This window comes from Perca fluviatilis, chromosome 18, assembly GCF_010015445.1.
Source record: "Perca fluviatilis chromosome 18, GENO_Pfluv_1.0, whole genome shotgun sequence".
NCBI classification, from domain to species: domain Eukaryota; kingdom Metazoa; phylum Chordata; class Actinopteri; order Perciformes; family Percidae; genus Perca; species Perca fluviatilis.
This window is the reverse complement of record NC_053129.1, coordinates 22,762,079-22,775,617: the sequence shown is the minus strand read 5'-3', so window position 1 is coordinate 22,775,617 and position 13,539 is coordinate 22,762,079. Positions and strand designations below refer to the sequence as shown.

The 13,539-nt window shown below is 37.9% G+C and overlaps 1 protein-coding gene across 1 annotated transcript; it reads right to left on the bottom strand.

Annotated features, from left to right (window-relative positions):
* Positions 1 to 985: 985 nt before the first annotated feature.
* laptm4a (lysosomal protein transmembrane 4 alpha) lies at positions 986 to 13,261 on the bottom strand. The gene is made up of 7 exons (XM_039781203.1): positions 13,030 to 13,261; positions 10,876 to 10,996; positions 9,437 to 9,513; positions 8,096 to 8,218; positions 7,315 to 7,410; positions 5,379 to 5,477; positions 986 to 1,897 (listed from the first exon to the last, which is right to left on the bottom strand). The coding sequence occupies exons 1-7, from the start codon at positions 13,156 to 13,158 to the stop codon at positions 1,823 to 1,825; spliced, it is 720 nt and encodes a 239-aa protein (XP_039637137.1). The 5' UTR covers positions 13,159 to 13,261; the 3' UTR covers positions 986 to 1,822.
* Positions 13,262 to 13,539: the final 278 nt, after the last annotated feature.

Here is a 13,539-nt window from a genome sequence, read left to right as displayed (position 1 = left end):
CTGCCCCCCCCCCCCGCCTTCTGCATATCCCATTTCCTTCAGAACCGAAGCTAGGATTTCACAGATTTTTTTTAACGCTCCTGTTGACCCATTTTCAAAAATCAGAAATTTGGGTTTCTTTCAACCAAATTGTATAGAACGTGGATGGTTCCATACAACGCTCTTCACAAGTGAAATAAATGATCAGTGCACTCATTGAATTTGGGTGTTTTGATAAATTTATAGCATTTGAAAAATATATGTTTTTTTAAAAGAACGTCAAAAGTGACAAAAAAAAACGAAAAAAAGTGACCAAAACTTTGGGAAAAGCTTCAAAAACGTCGGGAAAAGTAGCAAAAGTGTCGAAAAAAAAACGGCCTAAAACAATTTTAAAATTTTACCCAGAAAAAACCAAAAATAGTAAAGAAGACAACACAAGGGTTAAGGATGTTTTAGATCACGAGTCCCCCAAACGCACCACTTTCCACTGCCAAAAAGGCTTCCAATTAATTAGATTTTCATATTTTATTAATTCAGTAAACTGTTCAAGAATACTTAAATAAAATCATTCACACCATGAAGGTCTAAATCAGGTCTTAATTGTGTTTCAAACCCTTTCCCACACTGACAGGAATGTTTGGTAAAGAAACGCTGAACTTTGTATTTCTATGTGTATGTGTAAATTAGTCAAATTGTAAAATATTGAGTCTAAAAAATACTGAATACTACATTTTTGATAAGGAGCACTACTTCAAGCAACACCTGATCTTCTAGTTCATATTGCAAGTCATTAGGTACAATTAAGTCTTTTAGCAACACAATATTGTAGGTCCATAATTTGGTGAAAAGGTGACAACACAAGGTTTTAATAAAACCAAATTCAAAGTCAATGTGTTACCGTTTGTATGGAATATTTCTATGACAACTGTGCAGACTCAATCTGCTGATTAACAACATTTGAATTTACTTCAGCATATTGGACATGAACAAAAGATTCATGAAGATATAAAATGTTCTGAAACGTTTATTGAAGTCAAAAGTATTTCCACTAGGATAAAAATCATATTACCAGTAAAGTAATGGGGGAGGATGTTGATAAGCATGCAACTACAAATGTTCACAAGACTAGCAGTTTGCTCCAGATGTGAGGTGAGAGAGAAGCAGAGAAAATGATCCATCATCTGTCTCTCAGTCTCAGCTGGGAAACAATTCACTAGCTTTGCTAACACACCAGGGCAGCAGAGAGTGATGAAAATGTCAAGGGTGGCGGTGAACTGAACCACAGCAAAGCTAAATAAATAACAGACTGAAAAGTGCTACAGAATCCATTCATGACTGAGATGGAATAGTCTAGATCTTAATAAGTAGGGGGAAAAGTAACACAATTCAACAATAAGAGCTATAATAAGTGGATTGTCGTAATAGTAGGTTTGTTTTTACACGTCATAACAATCTATAGCTAGGATGGTGCTGGATTGATGATAGCATTTCAAGCAATTACATTTTCACATGTATCCCTTTTGCTAAGACTTAAAAAAGGCCAGAAGGGGTGGGAGGGCGGGCTGGAAGCTTCCGTTGCTTTTCAAACATCACATTCATTCATTCATTCATTCATTTCACACAGATTTCAGTCTTTCCCACCTTTCTCCTCTCACACCTCCATGATGCTTTACAGATGCTCTGTAGAAATACAGAGGATAGGGATAAATAAAACATTATCAGTGGCCTTACACATACACAAGTAGGTCAGGGGTGTTCAGAAAGGTTTAGTGAGGGAAGGTAGGAATGCATATGGTGGTGTGTGAGTGTGTGTGCATGTGTGTTTTGGCAACAGGGCTGGTGCTTAAGCGGGCATGTAAGGAGGAGGTGGCTCCTTCTCTGGCATCTTCATTGCCATCTCATAAGTGGGCAGGATGTACTAGAGAGGAAAGAAAACAAAACTTTAAAAATCATAAAAGGCCTATATCAAGATTCATAACATTATATATTATTTAACATTTAGGTTCGATGTTCGATTTGATGTTTCGGAGCAAAGAAATCTAGATGCACACAGACCACAAGACAGATTAGGGCAGATTAGGGCTGCAGCTAACGATTATTTTCATAATTGAGTAATCTGCTGAATTAATCTGCCACAATTTCGATAGTCAAGTAATGGTCTGAAGTAATTTTTTGAGCAGAAACGGGGAAAATCAACTGGTTTTAGCTTCTCAAATTTGAACGTTTGCTGGTTTGCTTTGTCTTCTGCGATAGTAAAACGTGCTGGTTTTGGGCTGCTGGTTGGACAAAACTAGTAATTTAATTTGCAACGACTTGGGCTTTGGGAAATTGTGAACAAAAACTAATTGTTGGGATTTATAGACGGAACAATTAATTGATTCATTGACAAAATAACAGGCAGACAAATTGATAACAGAGATAATTGTTAGTTTCAACCTTAATTCAGAGTTTACCTCACCACACGATGACTCAGTTGAGTGTAAACATCCGTAAAGTGTGTACTCTTGCAACAGTAAGACTCCAACTTTTTAATGTGCGGGAAAATTCAGAAACATTTAAACCTCTTTTATAAAAGCAGATTTGGAAAACTGGAAGTAATGAGTCTAACATTGTATATTATAAATCGTTCTAAATTAGCTAGCAATAAATGTTTTTTTCCCCCCCGACAAGGTAAACTTGTATGAACTAATTTTATGCAATGATTGTCCCCTATTGGCTTCTCAGACTTGTGTGGAAGGCCTGCCACCTGCTGGCTTCACTTAAGCATTACATATTGCTGCATCTGATAGTATCAACTGTGTTTTTGTGACAGATGATACTACTCATCAAATACTCATACTGTTCCATTTATTTATTTACAGATGTGTATACTGTAATTACACCCATACTTTGCCATATACTATTCATCTTGCACATACACTTATTCTTACTACTCTTATGTTACCACACTGCACATAGCTGTACATATCTGTCTATATGGTTCATTCAGTATAGGGATGGGCGATATAGACGATATGCAATATAAACACATAGATTTAATTATATTGCACTAGCGCAGTAAATCATGTTGATGACGACTTAATTACCCCGGTTTAGAGCCGAAACGCAACGCGTCATCATCATCTTGATGAGTAAACAAACTAAAAAAAAAGGTGAAAAAAACGGAAAATAAAAAAAATTTGGACTTGGTTTGGATTTAAGCCGCTACAACGGACCTGTGGTCGAGCCGTACCGTGGAGCCTTTCACCAGCCTGACCATTCACTATATAACGGACGATTGGAATCTTGGCAGCCTGTGTTTGCAGACGTTGTACTTCCCCGCTGAACATACAGCCGTGAGTGCGTGTGCGCAGCGGGACCAAAAAATGTACCGGGACGTTTAAGGCCCCTGCCGTACGGGTTGAGCAGAGGCTGCACCGTCTGAGCAGCAGGCAGCGGCGCCAGGCTGCCGGATGGTGTTGCTAACAACTTGCAATGTATAACTATTATCAGACCGGCCCACCGGGAAAAGTCCTGACTCTTGTTTGTGTTTGTGTTTGTGTGTGTGTGTGTGTGTGTTCTCAAATGCATTACATTAGGCTGCAGGTAAGAAACTTTGTTTGAAATATGTTTTTATTCAAAGTATCTGTGCATCTTTGCCTAATACTGAAAGTATTTCCAGTACAGTGTCTGTTCCTTAACTAAACAGACACCAGTTTTTCCTGTTCTCTGCATCTTGGGTGGCATTTAAGAACCAAGGACTTAAACTTACTAAGTGTAGTGCCTTTCAGAATGGTTTGCACTAAAGAGAAGACACCCAATACTTTAAGCTTTTTCTTTGTCAAAGTCTCTGCAACTAGTGTACTTGAATTTTATTCATCTGCAACACTAGGTTGTATAATTACAGTTTTGAACAATAAATGTTCTCAAAACTACATACTATGTTTCTTTCTCTTTTAAAAAATAAATAAATACATTTAGCAGTTTGGTTTTCCTTAGGGTCTATGTAACCTGGTCTGAAATGGTTCTATTATAATTTATATATCGCAATATATATCGTTATCGCAAGAGGCTGCAATGTATATCGCAATATGGATTTTAGGCCATAATCGCCCATCCCTAATTCAGTATATCAGTTGTTTTTATTATATATTGTTAATACACTGCATATATCCATATTATTCTTACTACCATTATAATGTCACTGCTACTACATTGCACATATCTGTACATGTTGTTCATACATTGTTCATATTACATAGCCATATTTATTCTGCTCTTATAACCAGAGCTGTATAGTAACGGAGTAGAACTACTTCACTACTGTACTTAAGTACTAAAAGGCTGTATCTGTACTCTACTGGAGTATTATTTTTTTCTCCTACTTCCACTTTTACTTGAGTACATATTTTCGAAGACTGAAATACTTTTACTCAGATAGATTTTTTATGTGCTGCATCGTTACTCGTTACTGTTGTGAATTCCTCACGCTACGGAGACTGTGTAGGTTACAGTGTGTGTACGTTAGTTACGTACGCTAATTACGTAATTTACATAAGAAATCCCCAAGATCGCCTTGTGTTTCTTTTCATTACGGTTGCCCGTTCAGAAGTCAGAGACGATGTAAGTTTGTACTCTTTCTATATAGCCTATTTAAGCAGCAGAGTAATCTATTCCTGAGCTGTTTCAGTCTGTGATGAGTACTGAATGTTAACCGTTTGACCCGGTGATGTGAAGCTGCTAGTTTCTCTGTATCTTGCTAGCTTGCTAACTTTCCTGTACATCACACGTTACTAGCTAGCGTGCGATACATTTTTTGGGGCTTTAATCGTTACTGTGCTGGAGAGGATGTTCATTTTACTTGCACAGTGTGATAATTGTACATTTTATTTCAGTATTTGTTAATATTTGTTATTTTTAATATATTTAATATTTGTTAAGTCCTTTGGCTACAGCCTTGGCTAAACATTTGACATGATATAAACAATATGATATTCAAACTTTTGACTGCTTTCTTTAATAACAATACTTGTACTTTTACTTTCAGTACTTGAGTAGTACATTTTAAAATAAACTACTTGCAATACTTAAGTACAAAAAATGTTGAATACTTTAGTACTTCTACTTAAGTGTTGTGCTTAAAGAGCACTTCTACTCAAGTCACTTTTTTGATAGAGCACTTGTACTTTTACTCAAGTATGGGTCTCTAGTACTTTATAAACCTCTGCTTAACACGGCAATATATATCTTGTCCTGCCTATGCACCATACTTGTATATGGTGTTTTTGTTTTTTTTTTTTTTTTTTTTTATTTTTTTTTTTTTTTTTTTTTTTTTTTTTTTTTTCCCCCAAACCCCAAAGTTTAATCTAATCTAAAATTCATAACGGTCAATTCCAGAGTAACTCAAGCAGCTTGCGTACCTGGGGAGGGGTCTCAAAGGCCGGGTAGACAGCAATCTCTGGCATGTTCCTGTTGTTGATGTACTTGTAGCAGTTCCACACACAGTTGATCAGGTAAGACTGGAAAGCAAAGATAAGTATTTTGGATTTTACGGTTTAAAATCGGGCTGTGTGACTCAACAGTCAAACAAACACTTTCAATCCCTCATCTCGTTAAACCACAATGTCTCTTTTCCCCTTTAAATACGACTGGAGAAATTTAAATAGGACAGATGGAGCGTAGTTGGTAAACGGCGCTATGCTAGCTGTGTTTACCATGTCTTACACTCACCCTTTTACTCAATCCACAGACATGAAACTAATATCCATTCATCACACCATATTATATTAATTTCTATATTAGTTTGCTTTAGAAGGACATAAGTTAAATGAACCAACACATAATATAGTAAACCAGATTTGGCCGCGAATAATAGGCGATCGCGATCTCGATTCAACTTTTAAAAAAGGACTTGGATTTTCTTTTTTTCTCCTTCAATTAATTTATTGAAAGCATTTGACATTGACATTAACATGTTTTAATTATGTTAAGACATGTTCAAGGAGTTCAGATAGAGCCTGTATCAGGGCCATATTTAGTTCAATGTGTTATATAGTATGTGACTATTTTTGGTAGCCTACTGTACTTAAATGGCCAGTATGTACTTTATTTTCTGTATTCATTGAAGCCTCTATGTTTACAGGCTTGTGGTGATGCGCAATGTGCTATAGGTGCCAAAACAAATCTATGTTTGGTACTGCCAATTTGTGTAGTTTTGTCATGGTTCATGTGTGCAATAAACATTACACTTCGTGAGAAAAAAATCGTGGCAGAGAATCGGGATATCAATTCTAAGCTAAAAATAAAAAAAAATAATCGTGATTCATATTTTCCCCCCGAATCGTGCAGGCCTAGCGAATAAGCAATACTTTTTACCTTGAGGTAGGGCTGTCCCAAACAATTATTTTTTAAACGATTAATCTAGCGATTATATTTTTGATTAGTCAACTAATCTAACGATTAATTTTTCAATTAATCTAACGATTAATTTTTCGATTAGCGATTATTTTCCCATTGCTCAATTAACACAAAACTAAATTTCAATAAGGTTAAAATCTCTATTTATTAAAATATTCAGGAGGAATACAAAAATAAAAACTTAAAGTAAGTGCAAAAAGAGTAGCCTGTATTTGTTTGCTTTTTAACAGTAGTAGGTAATGAATAAGCTCTTGTTTAACATCCAAGCTCTTCTCCCTATCAAATAAACCCAACAATAAAACAAATTAACATTTAAAGGCACTTTCAGGAAGAATACACAAATACATTTTCTTTTAAAAAATAAATAAAAAAAAAATAAAAAAAAACGTAATTTCTCTCTCTCCTTTCTAAAAGGGAATTATGAGCCCGAGCCCAATTTAAACCCGACAATTTTTTAAATTTGTGGGCTGTTATAACTGACGTTAAAAAGCGCTCGTGAGACATTTGAAACAATCTGGCCTGGTTGCACAAATTATCGAAGACAGTGCTACTGATGGGGAAAGACACGATTTAGCACAGTTTACCTCACACTCAAGATGTGCAGGACATACTGTATACGGGTGAGCTACGGGAGAAGCTGGAGAGGCATAGGTGAGCAGAACTTACGGTGTTTTGCTGCTGTTATCCTGACTCAGGGATCATTTTACAAAGTCTACAGACTACCACGTTGTTGTTGGCATTAAGAGTAAAATACTCCCACACTTTAGAAGACCGCGTGCAAGCCTTTTTCTCAACGTGTTGATGAACTTGCGAGGATTCCATACTTGCACTGTTGCTGGAGGCAGCCGGTTATTTCTACGCCGTGACGCAAATTATTTGGGTTGACGCATTTACGCAATCGATGACGTCGACTACGTCAACGAATCGTCCCAGCCCTACCTTGAGGATGATGAGGAAGGCGAAGAAGACCAGCACAAAGAGCAGCAGGCAGCTGGAGTCCAGAGAGAGAAGGTTGTCCTTGTACGGGAAATCCGGCTGAGGAAGACAAGAACAGACGTCAGATAATCAATAAGACCTTTTTATACTCATTCAACTCACATTGCCATCAACGTTACCATGCAATCCGTACAAAAAAACACCCCACATCCTTAAAAGATCTGTTGTGACGCTGTTTTAACAGTGACATGTTATAGGTGGGACTTTTTCAAAATTTGTTGAAAAATACATTAGATCAAGTGTTTGTATTAGATTTTTCCAGAAAAAAATCAAGTTGCACAAAATACAATTAATGCAAATTATGCAAACAGACTAGTTTATCTGTTAACGATTTTCCTAATTACTTTAAGGGACTCTGACTTGACAGCAGCTCATTTGCTTTTTCCACATTTCTCTCCTCTTTTTCTATGAGCGTGGAATCTTATTCTAAAATACCAACAGTGTGCTTTAGTAGGAGAAAATAATAAAAGATTGACATTAAAATTAAAAAAAACTTCACTCCTTTACATAAATCTTAGTATTTGTACAGCCATCATTAATGGTTTTGAATACACCTGTATTTTCCTACTATGACATGTCAATATGTCTGCCGTGAAAAAGGTCTATTAATGTTGCCTGTGTTGTCAGGATCCTCTGTTGTAAAATAAACATGGGAGCTGTAATCCGATTGACTCATAATGTCAACAGAATCAGACGGTGGAGTGGTAGGACTTTTGGCACTGACCAGCTGGTCCAGGTAGTCCTTGATCCTGGGTAGGTAGGTGAGAGAACTGATGGCCACCAGGCAGCTCAGAGCAAAGTCAAACAGCTGGTAGCAGAAAAACGGGATGAGCCACCCGTCACGATGCTAAGGAAAACAATTACAGGTGAGTTGCGTTAAACTCAGCAGTTAGGCAGATCCTGTTTGAGGTCATTGTGTACAAGGAGGACCATGTTGCATTGTTTTCCAAACTAATGTCCACACGTCTGAGATTAACATGCTTACACATCTATCATATCCAGTAGGTAGGCTCTTTTGAGTCTACAAATTCCACAGATGAGGATGCATCCACAGCCTGAGCAGCAATCAGAAACACTACAGTTTTCAATGTTTCAAAGTCTGTTCCAATTCTACATTTTCTAACTTTGGTTTTCTTGGCTTACATGTCTTATTCGAGTTTTCCTGGATTGAAAAGATTTTTCCTTCAGCTCCAGCTGTGGCTGCATCATCAGATGTGGTTTGGGGTATATATAAAAGAGCCTGCCTACAGAGACAGGGAGTGCTGACATTGTAACTGTGTATATTAAGCACGTCTTACTGTAACAAAGACTTGGGGAAGGTTGAAAATCAGCAAAGCGGTCCTTTAACTGAGTCACTTTACAAGAATCTCTACAGTATACTCATTCTCATACTTCTACTCTGCATTCCTACATTATGTAGCAATGTTCTGAATAGCTTTGGTATAGTTATGATAATGGTTCAAACAAATTTAAGGTATTTAATTAGGACACTACAGCAACCACGGCTCTGTGCCGCCAACCTGTACTGTATTGGAAAAAGGGTTTCTACTACTGTTGTCTGGGAGCATGTACTTGCACAGCTAAAGTATTACTCTTGCATAGACTGCGACTGAGCACCCAGCCTGCAGATACACACTTTAACTGTGCAGTCATCGCAACTAGCAGGTTAAAGCAGGGCCACGTCAGAGGGCTATCAAACCTGTCAGTCTTGATGCCATCAGGCAGGCCTGTGAGGTAAAGATGACAGGCAGTGAGAACATAGCATTGTGCGCTACACTCCCACTGCATCAGGATTCTTTTTTTAACATCCAGCTAAAATGTACTAGAGTAAAAAAAAAAAACCAGGGAGGGTGCTTCCGGTGTTTCATGTAACGTCTTGCTTACCGCTTAACTCTGGTGCTATTATTATACAACTTGAAAAGTAATGTTTTTTTTGTTTTTTTTTTAAATGCATGCACATTCTGGGATTACATATAAGCATATGAAACAATGACAGCACTTTAAATTAAATCCATGCTGTCAAAATAGAATTAAAAACGGCACCATGTCCACTGTGCAGACTTACAGTAATGGCTCCATACACCATCATGGCACTGATAGTGAGCATCAGCAGAGAGATGGCAAATCCAACACAGGCATTCTCTGTATGAGGAAAATGTGAGAATAAATAAATGCAGGGATTGATTTATCACATTAATCATTAATGTATACATATCAATGTGTGTGTGTGTGTGTGTGTGTGTGTGTGTGTGTGTGTGTGTGTGTGTGTGTGTGTGTGTGTGTGTGTGTGTGTGTGTGTGTGTGTGAGAGAATGTATATTCGCCGGGGCTTCTCCCTTTCCAGCTAACTGTGTTAAAGAGCAGGAAGCATTAAGCATTCGTTAAATATACAATGAAACTCAGCACGGGATAATTAAAAGGCCTGCCTTTCATATCCTCTTTTCTTTCCATCACTCAGTCTCTCACTTCCTCAAACTGTTCTGCCTGTTGCACTGAAGAAGAAGGTGAGAAAGCTACTGCACCAATGCGGTCCAAAGTAGCTCAAGCAGAACAACTTGAGCATCAATATATGAAACTGTCAGACCACTGTCTGGAGCATCAAAAAAAAAAAAAAAAAAAAAAAATCTATAATCAAAACCCTAAAGAGATTATGTTTACTTTCAGAAAGAGGGGCATAAAAATGCAGATTTGGATAACCTGCCACAAGAGAATATTTGGCATTTTGTAGTTTAGTATAATAAATTTAAAGATAAATACTCAGCTTAATCCAAACTATACACCAGAGACCATTATCTTTTTATTAGTTAAATAACTTTTAAACATGGCCTGGAATAAAATGAGTGCAGCCTGATGAAGCTGCACTTATATAGTAACATTGCCTCTGCGGGCTGTGGACAACCTCCACTGCTCTGTGTGCTGGCATGACCCTGCTGTGGGAAGGTCAACCCCACCATGGTTGTTTCCCCTCCTCTCCCGCTGAGTCACCATTTCAGAAAAACGAAGAAGCCTTCACCAGGCCAAACCAACAAAACAACCACCAGCTAGAAAGAAAAGGCACTCTGGTAGCCCTGGCAGCACTGCCCTGGCACATACAAACAAATACCTTGGACAGACATAAATCCTTGAAGAAAACACAAAGGAATGACAGCGGGGACACAACACCAATAACAACATTTTCAGACATGTACACAGCACAGCAGTGATCGGTTATCCTCATGAGTTGTTTTGTTTTACAGTCAGTGGGGGAGTTGTGCTCCCGTGGAAGAGGAATCACACGTTCAACCTCAGCGTAACTGCTGCTCATCTGTTAGTGAAAAAAGCAGCTATACACTTCTAAATCCAGTGCAGAGAATATTTTTTCAGTGCGGTTTCAGTGGGAAAACTATTTTCACTTTGACATCATAACAGAATGTTTTTGGTGTATTAATGTTTGATAAACTCAATAAAATTTCCAATGCAGTTTGTTAGCTCTTACAGTAATTCTTATGTAGATTTAACTGCTTACCAGACATCCTGTCAGAGGCAAAGTAATGGTCAATGACCTCATACTGCAAGTCAATAGTGGGCACGTTCTCTGGGTGGGTCACAGCTACAGTCAGCAGGATGCCCATCAACAGATTGACTACCTGAGGAGAGGAAGGAGAAAAAAAAAAGAAAGCAGTACTCTTACATGTTTTAGCACATAACTTACAACATTTTCCAACAACAGTTTGGAATACGTTTTAGATTGAATTCCTCCCTTAAAGTCAGCCATTGGTTTCAGTTCATGTTAATATTGTGGGGAAGTCAACTTGCCAAAGACATGGATGACCGGCAACATTACAGTGAACAATTTATATCCCCTTTTTGTCAAGGTTACTTTATCATTATGTGGGAATGCAGTCGTGAGGAGGAACCATTTAGAGACTAAAGGACGCTCCAGCATTCAAGCCGCTGAGCGGCCTTACATTCACAAGATACAGTTGATACTGTGAAGAAGACATTATACATGCTGGCGTGAACGGAAACTACTGGTTATCTGGATGGAAGAAAATGTAAGTTATTATATGCTATGAAAATGTTGTAAAATGCAATCGGAAGTTATTGTGATATACTAAAAATAAGTGGGACTACTCTTTCATAGAGAGACTAGCTTTTGAGAGGTGGAACTAAAAACCAACAAGCTGGAACAAGAACGTCCTAAACAAAACAACACATTGTTGCCAATTGTTACACCAACATCGTATCTACAACTCAATGTAGGGCGGATTTAAAGGCAGAGAAGTCTTGTTAAGTGCTTGTGTTTATCGGTTTATGTGTTCTGACGAATTCAAGGAGAAGAGAGTTGGGAAAGCATAAGATAACATTTATTAGTGAGATGCAATCTGGATAATTTAGGTGAAGAGAACATAATAATAATAATAATAATAATAATTTAAGTCAAATTGGTACAACTGCAGACACTTGTACTATACACTTGTACAGACAGACTAAAAGGAAGCAGCCTGACCATCAAGTACCATAATTAAAACTGTAATATTATATTTCGGCAATTGTGTTCTCCGTGTTGCCATTTCAGAAAAGGTCTTGCACACCATAAAGTCTTTTTCGCAGTCACAAATATGATCAAAAACTCTTGACTCTTTAAAATATTTTAGCTTTGCTTGAAGGTCTGAGGACCGAAAACAAATAAATGAGTACAAGTGACGAACAGGTTGTGGGATTCTATGTTTGCGTCCCAGAAATTGTGTTTTGTTTTAGATTCATTTTTATTTATATTATTTGTTCTTGATTGTTCTCCGAGTGGCTTCAAAGTAATAAACACAGTGAAATGAATAAATATTCCCAAGAATTTTCAATTATTATTTGAATATGTAGATTTCTGTTTGTAATCCATTGAGCCTCTTTACATTAGCAAACCAGAACGTGAGCACACGATTTTCAGTTTCCTTGTGTTGCAGCATGTAACGTTATTGTCCAGCTAGCTGAGGATTTTGAAATGCAACCAAATCCAGGAACATCTGTTATGTGACGTGGTAAAAACGAGAGGGGATTAATTAAACTGTGAGTTATATGAAAGTGCTGCAGGAACGAGAAATACCGTATAAAACATAAATGAGAAAAACCTGCGTCCTTTTTTAGCAAATTATGTTACTATGGATTCATTCATAGTCAAGCTTGTTATGATTTGACAACAGTTAACGTTAGTTACGTTAGCAAGTCAGCGTAATCTCGGCTAGCTTGCGCTAACGTGCCACATAACGTTAAGTCAAACTGTCACATATTTTAACCCTTCTGAACCCAAACCGTATCTGCTACTTGTATTTGTGTCAGTTTACCAATCGCATTTTCAAGATTGGGCAAGTTGTATCGATAGAAACAGTCAGCTAGCTAACGCTAGGTTAGTCAAACCCTTGGCCAAACCTGAAATGATAGCAGGCTAATGCTAACGCTAGAGTTCTGTTTCCGTCAACTCGGCATATAACGGCTGTTTTAAAATGGTCGAAAGTAGCGCCTAGTTAGCTAACATGGGATCTGCCGACAACAGTCATTATAACCACATTAAGACAATCTGGTTGGCATTCATTATGTAGCATGTAGCTATATTAGCAAACTTAAAACAGTTGATAGGCAATGCTAGCTAGCACTGGCTTGTTCCCCCATCAACCATTTTACGTACCATGTACCATGTTCCTAGGATGATGGTCCCCGTCCGGACATGGCAACATCCACAACACCTGGTGGTGTACAGTCTGTCTCGACTTGGTTTAAAATGATGCATGTCCTCCACAAGCGTAGGAAGAAACATCGGGAAAGCTTGTCGTGGCGGAAAATAATCTTCGCAGCATCAACAGCCAGCTAACAAACATGGAGGAACGCCCACCACTTCCCCTGACGACCTGCAGCGCGACACCGCGGATAAAAACAGACGGGCAGTAAGAGGCGGGACCAGAGGGATACCTTTGACAGACAGCAATTTAAGCCAATTGGCTTCAGGCCATATTAGAGCTAGGTGATACAAAATAATCAATGTACATACTGTATGTAGTTTAACAAAAAAACTCCACTTATTAGCTTTTCCTTTAATAGGACAGTCTGGATTACCAAACAGGAAAAGCAGTCAGTTGCCCCAGGGTACCAGATCTTCAGCAGACCGGTGGGGCAAATTGTGATAATTTCATTGTTTGCT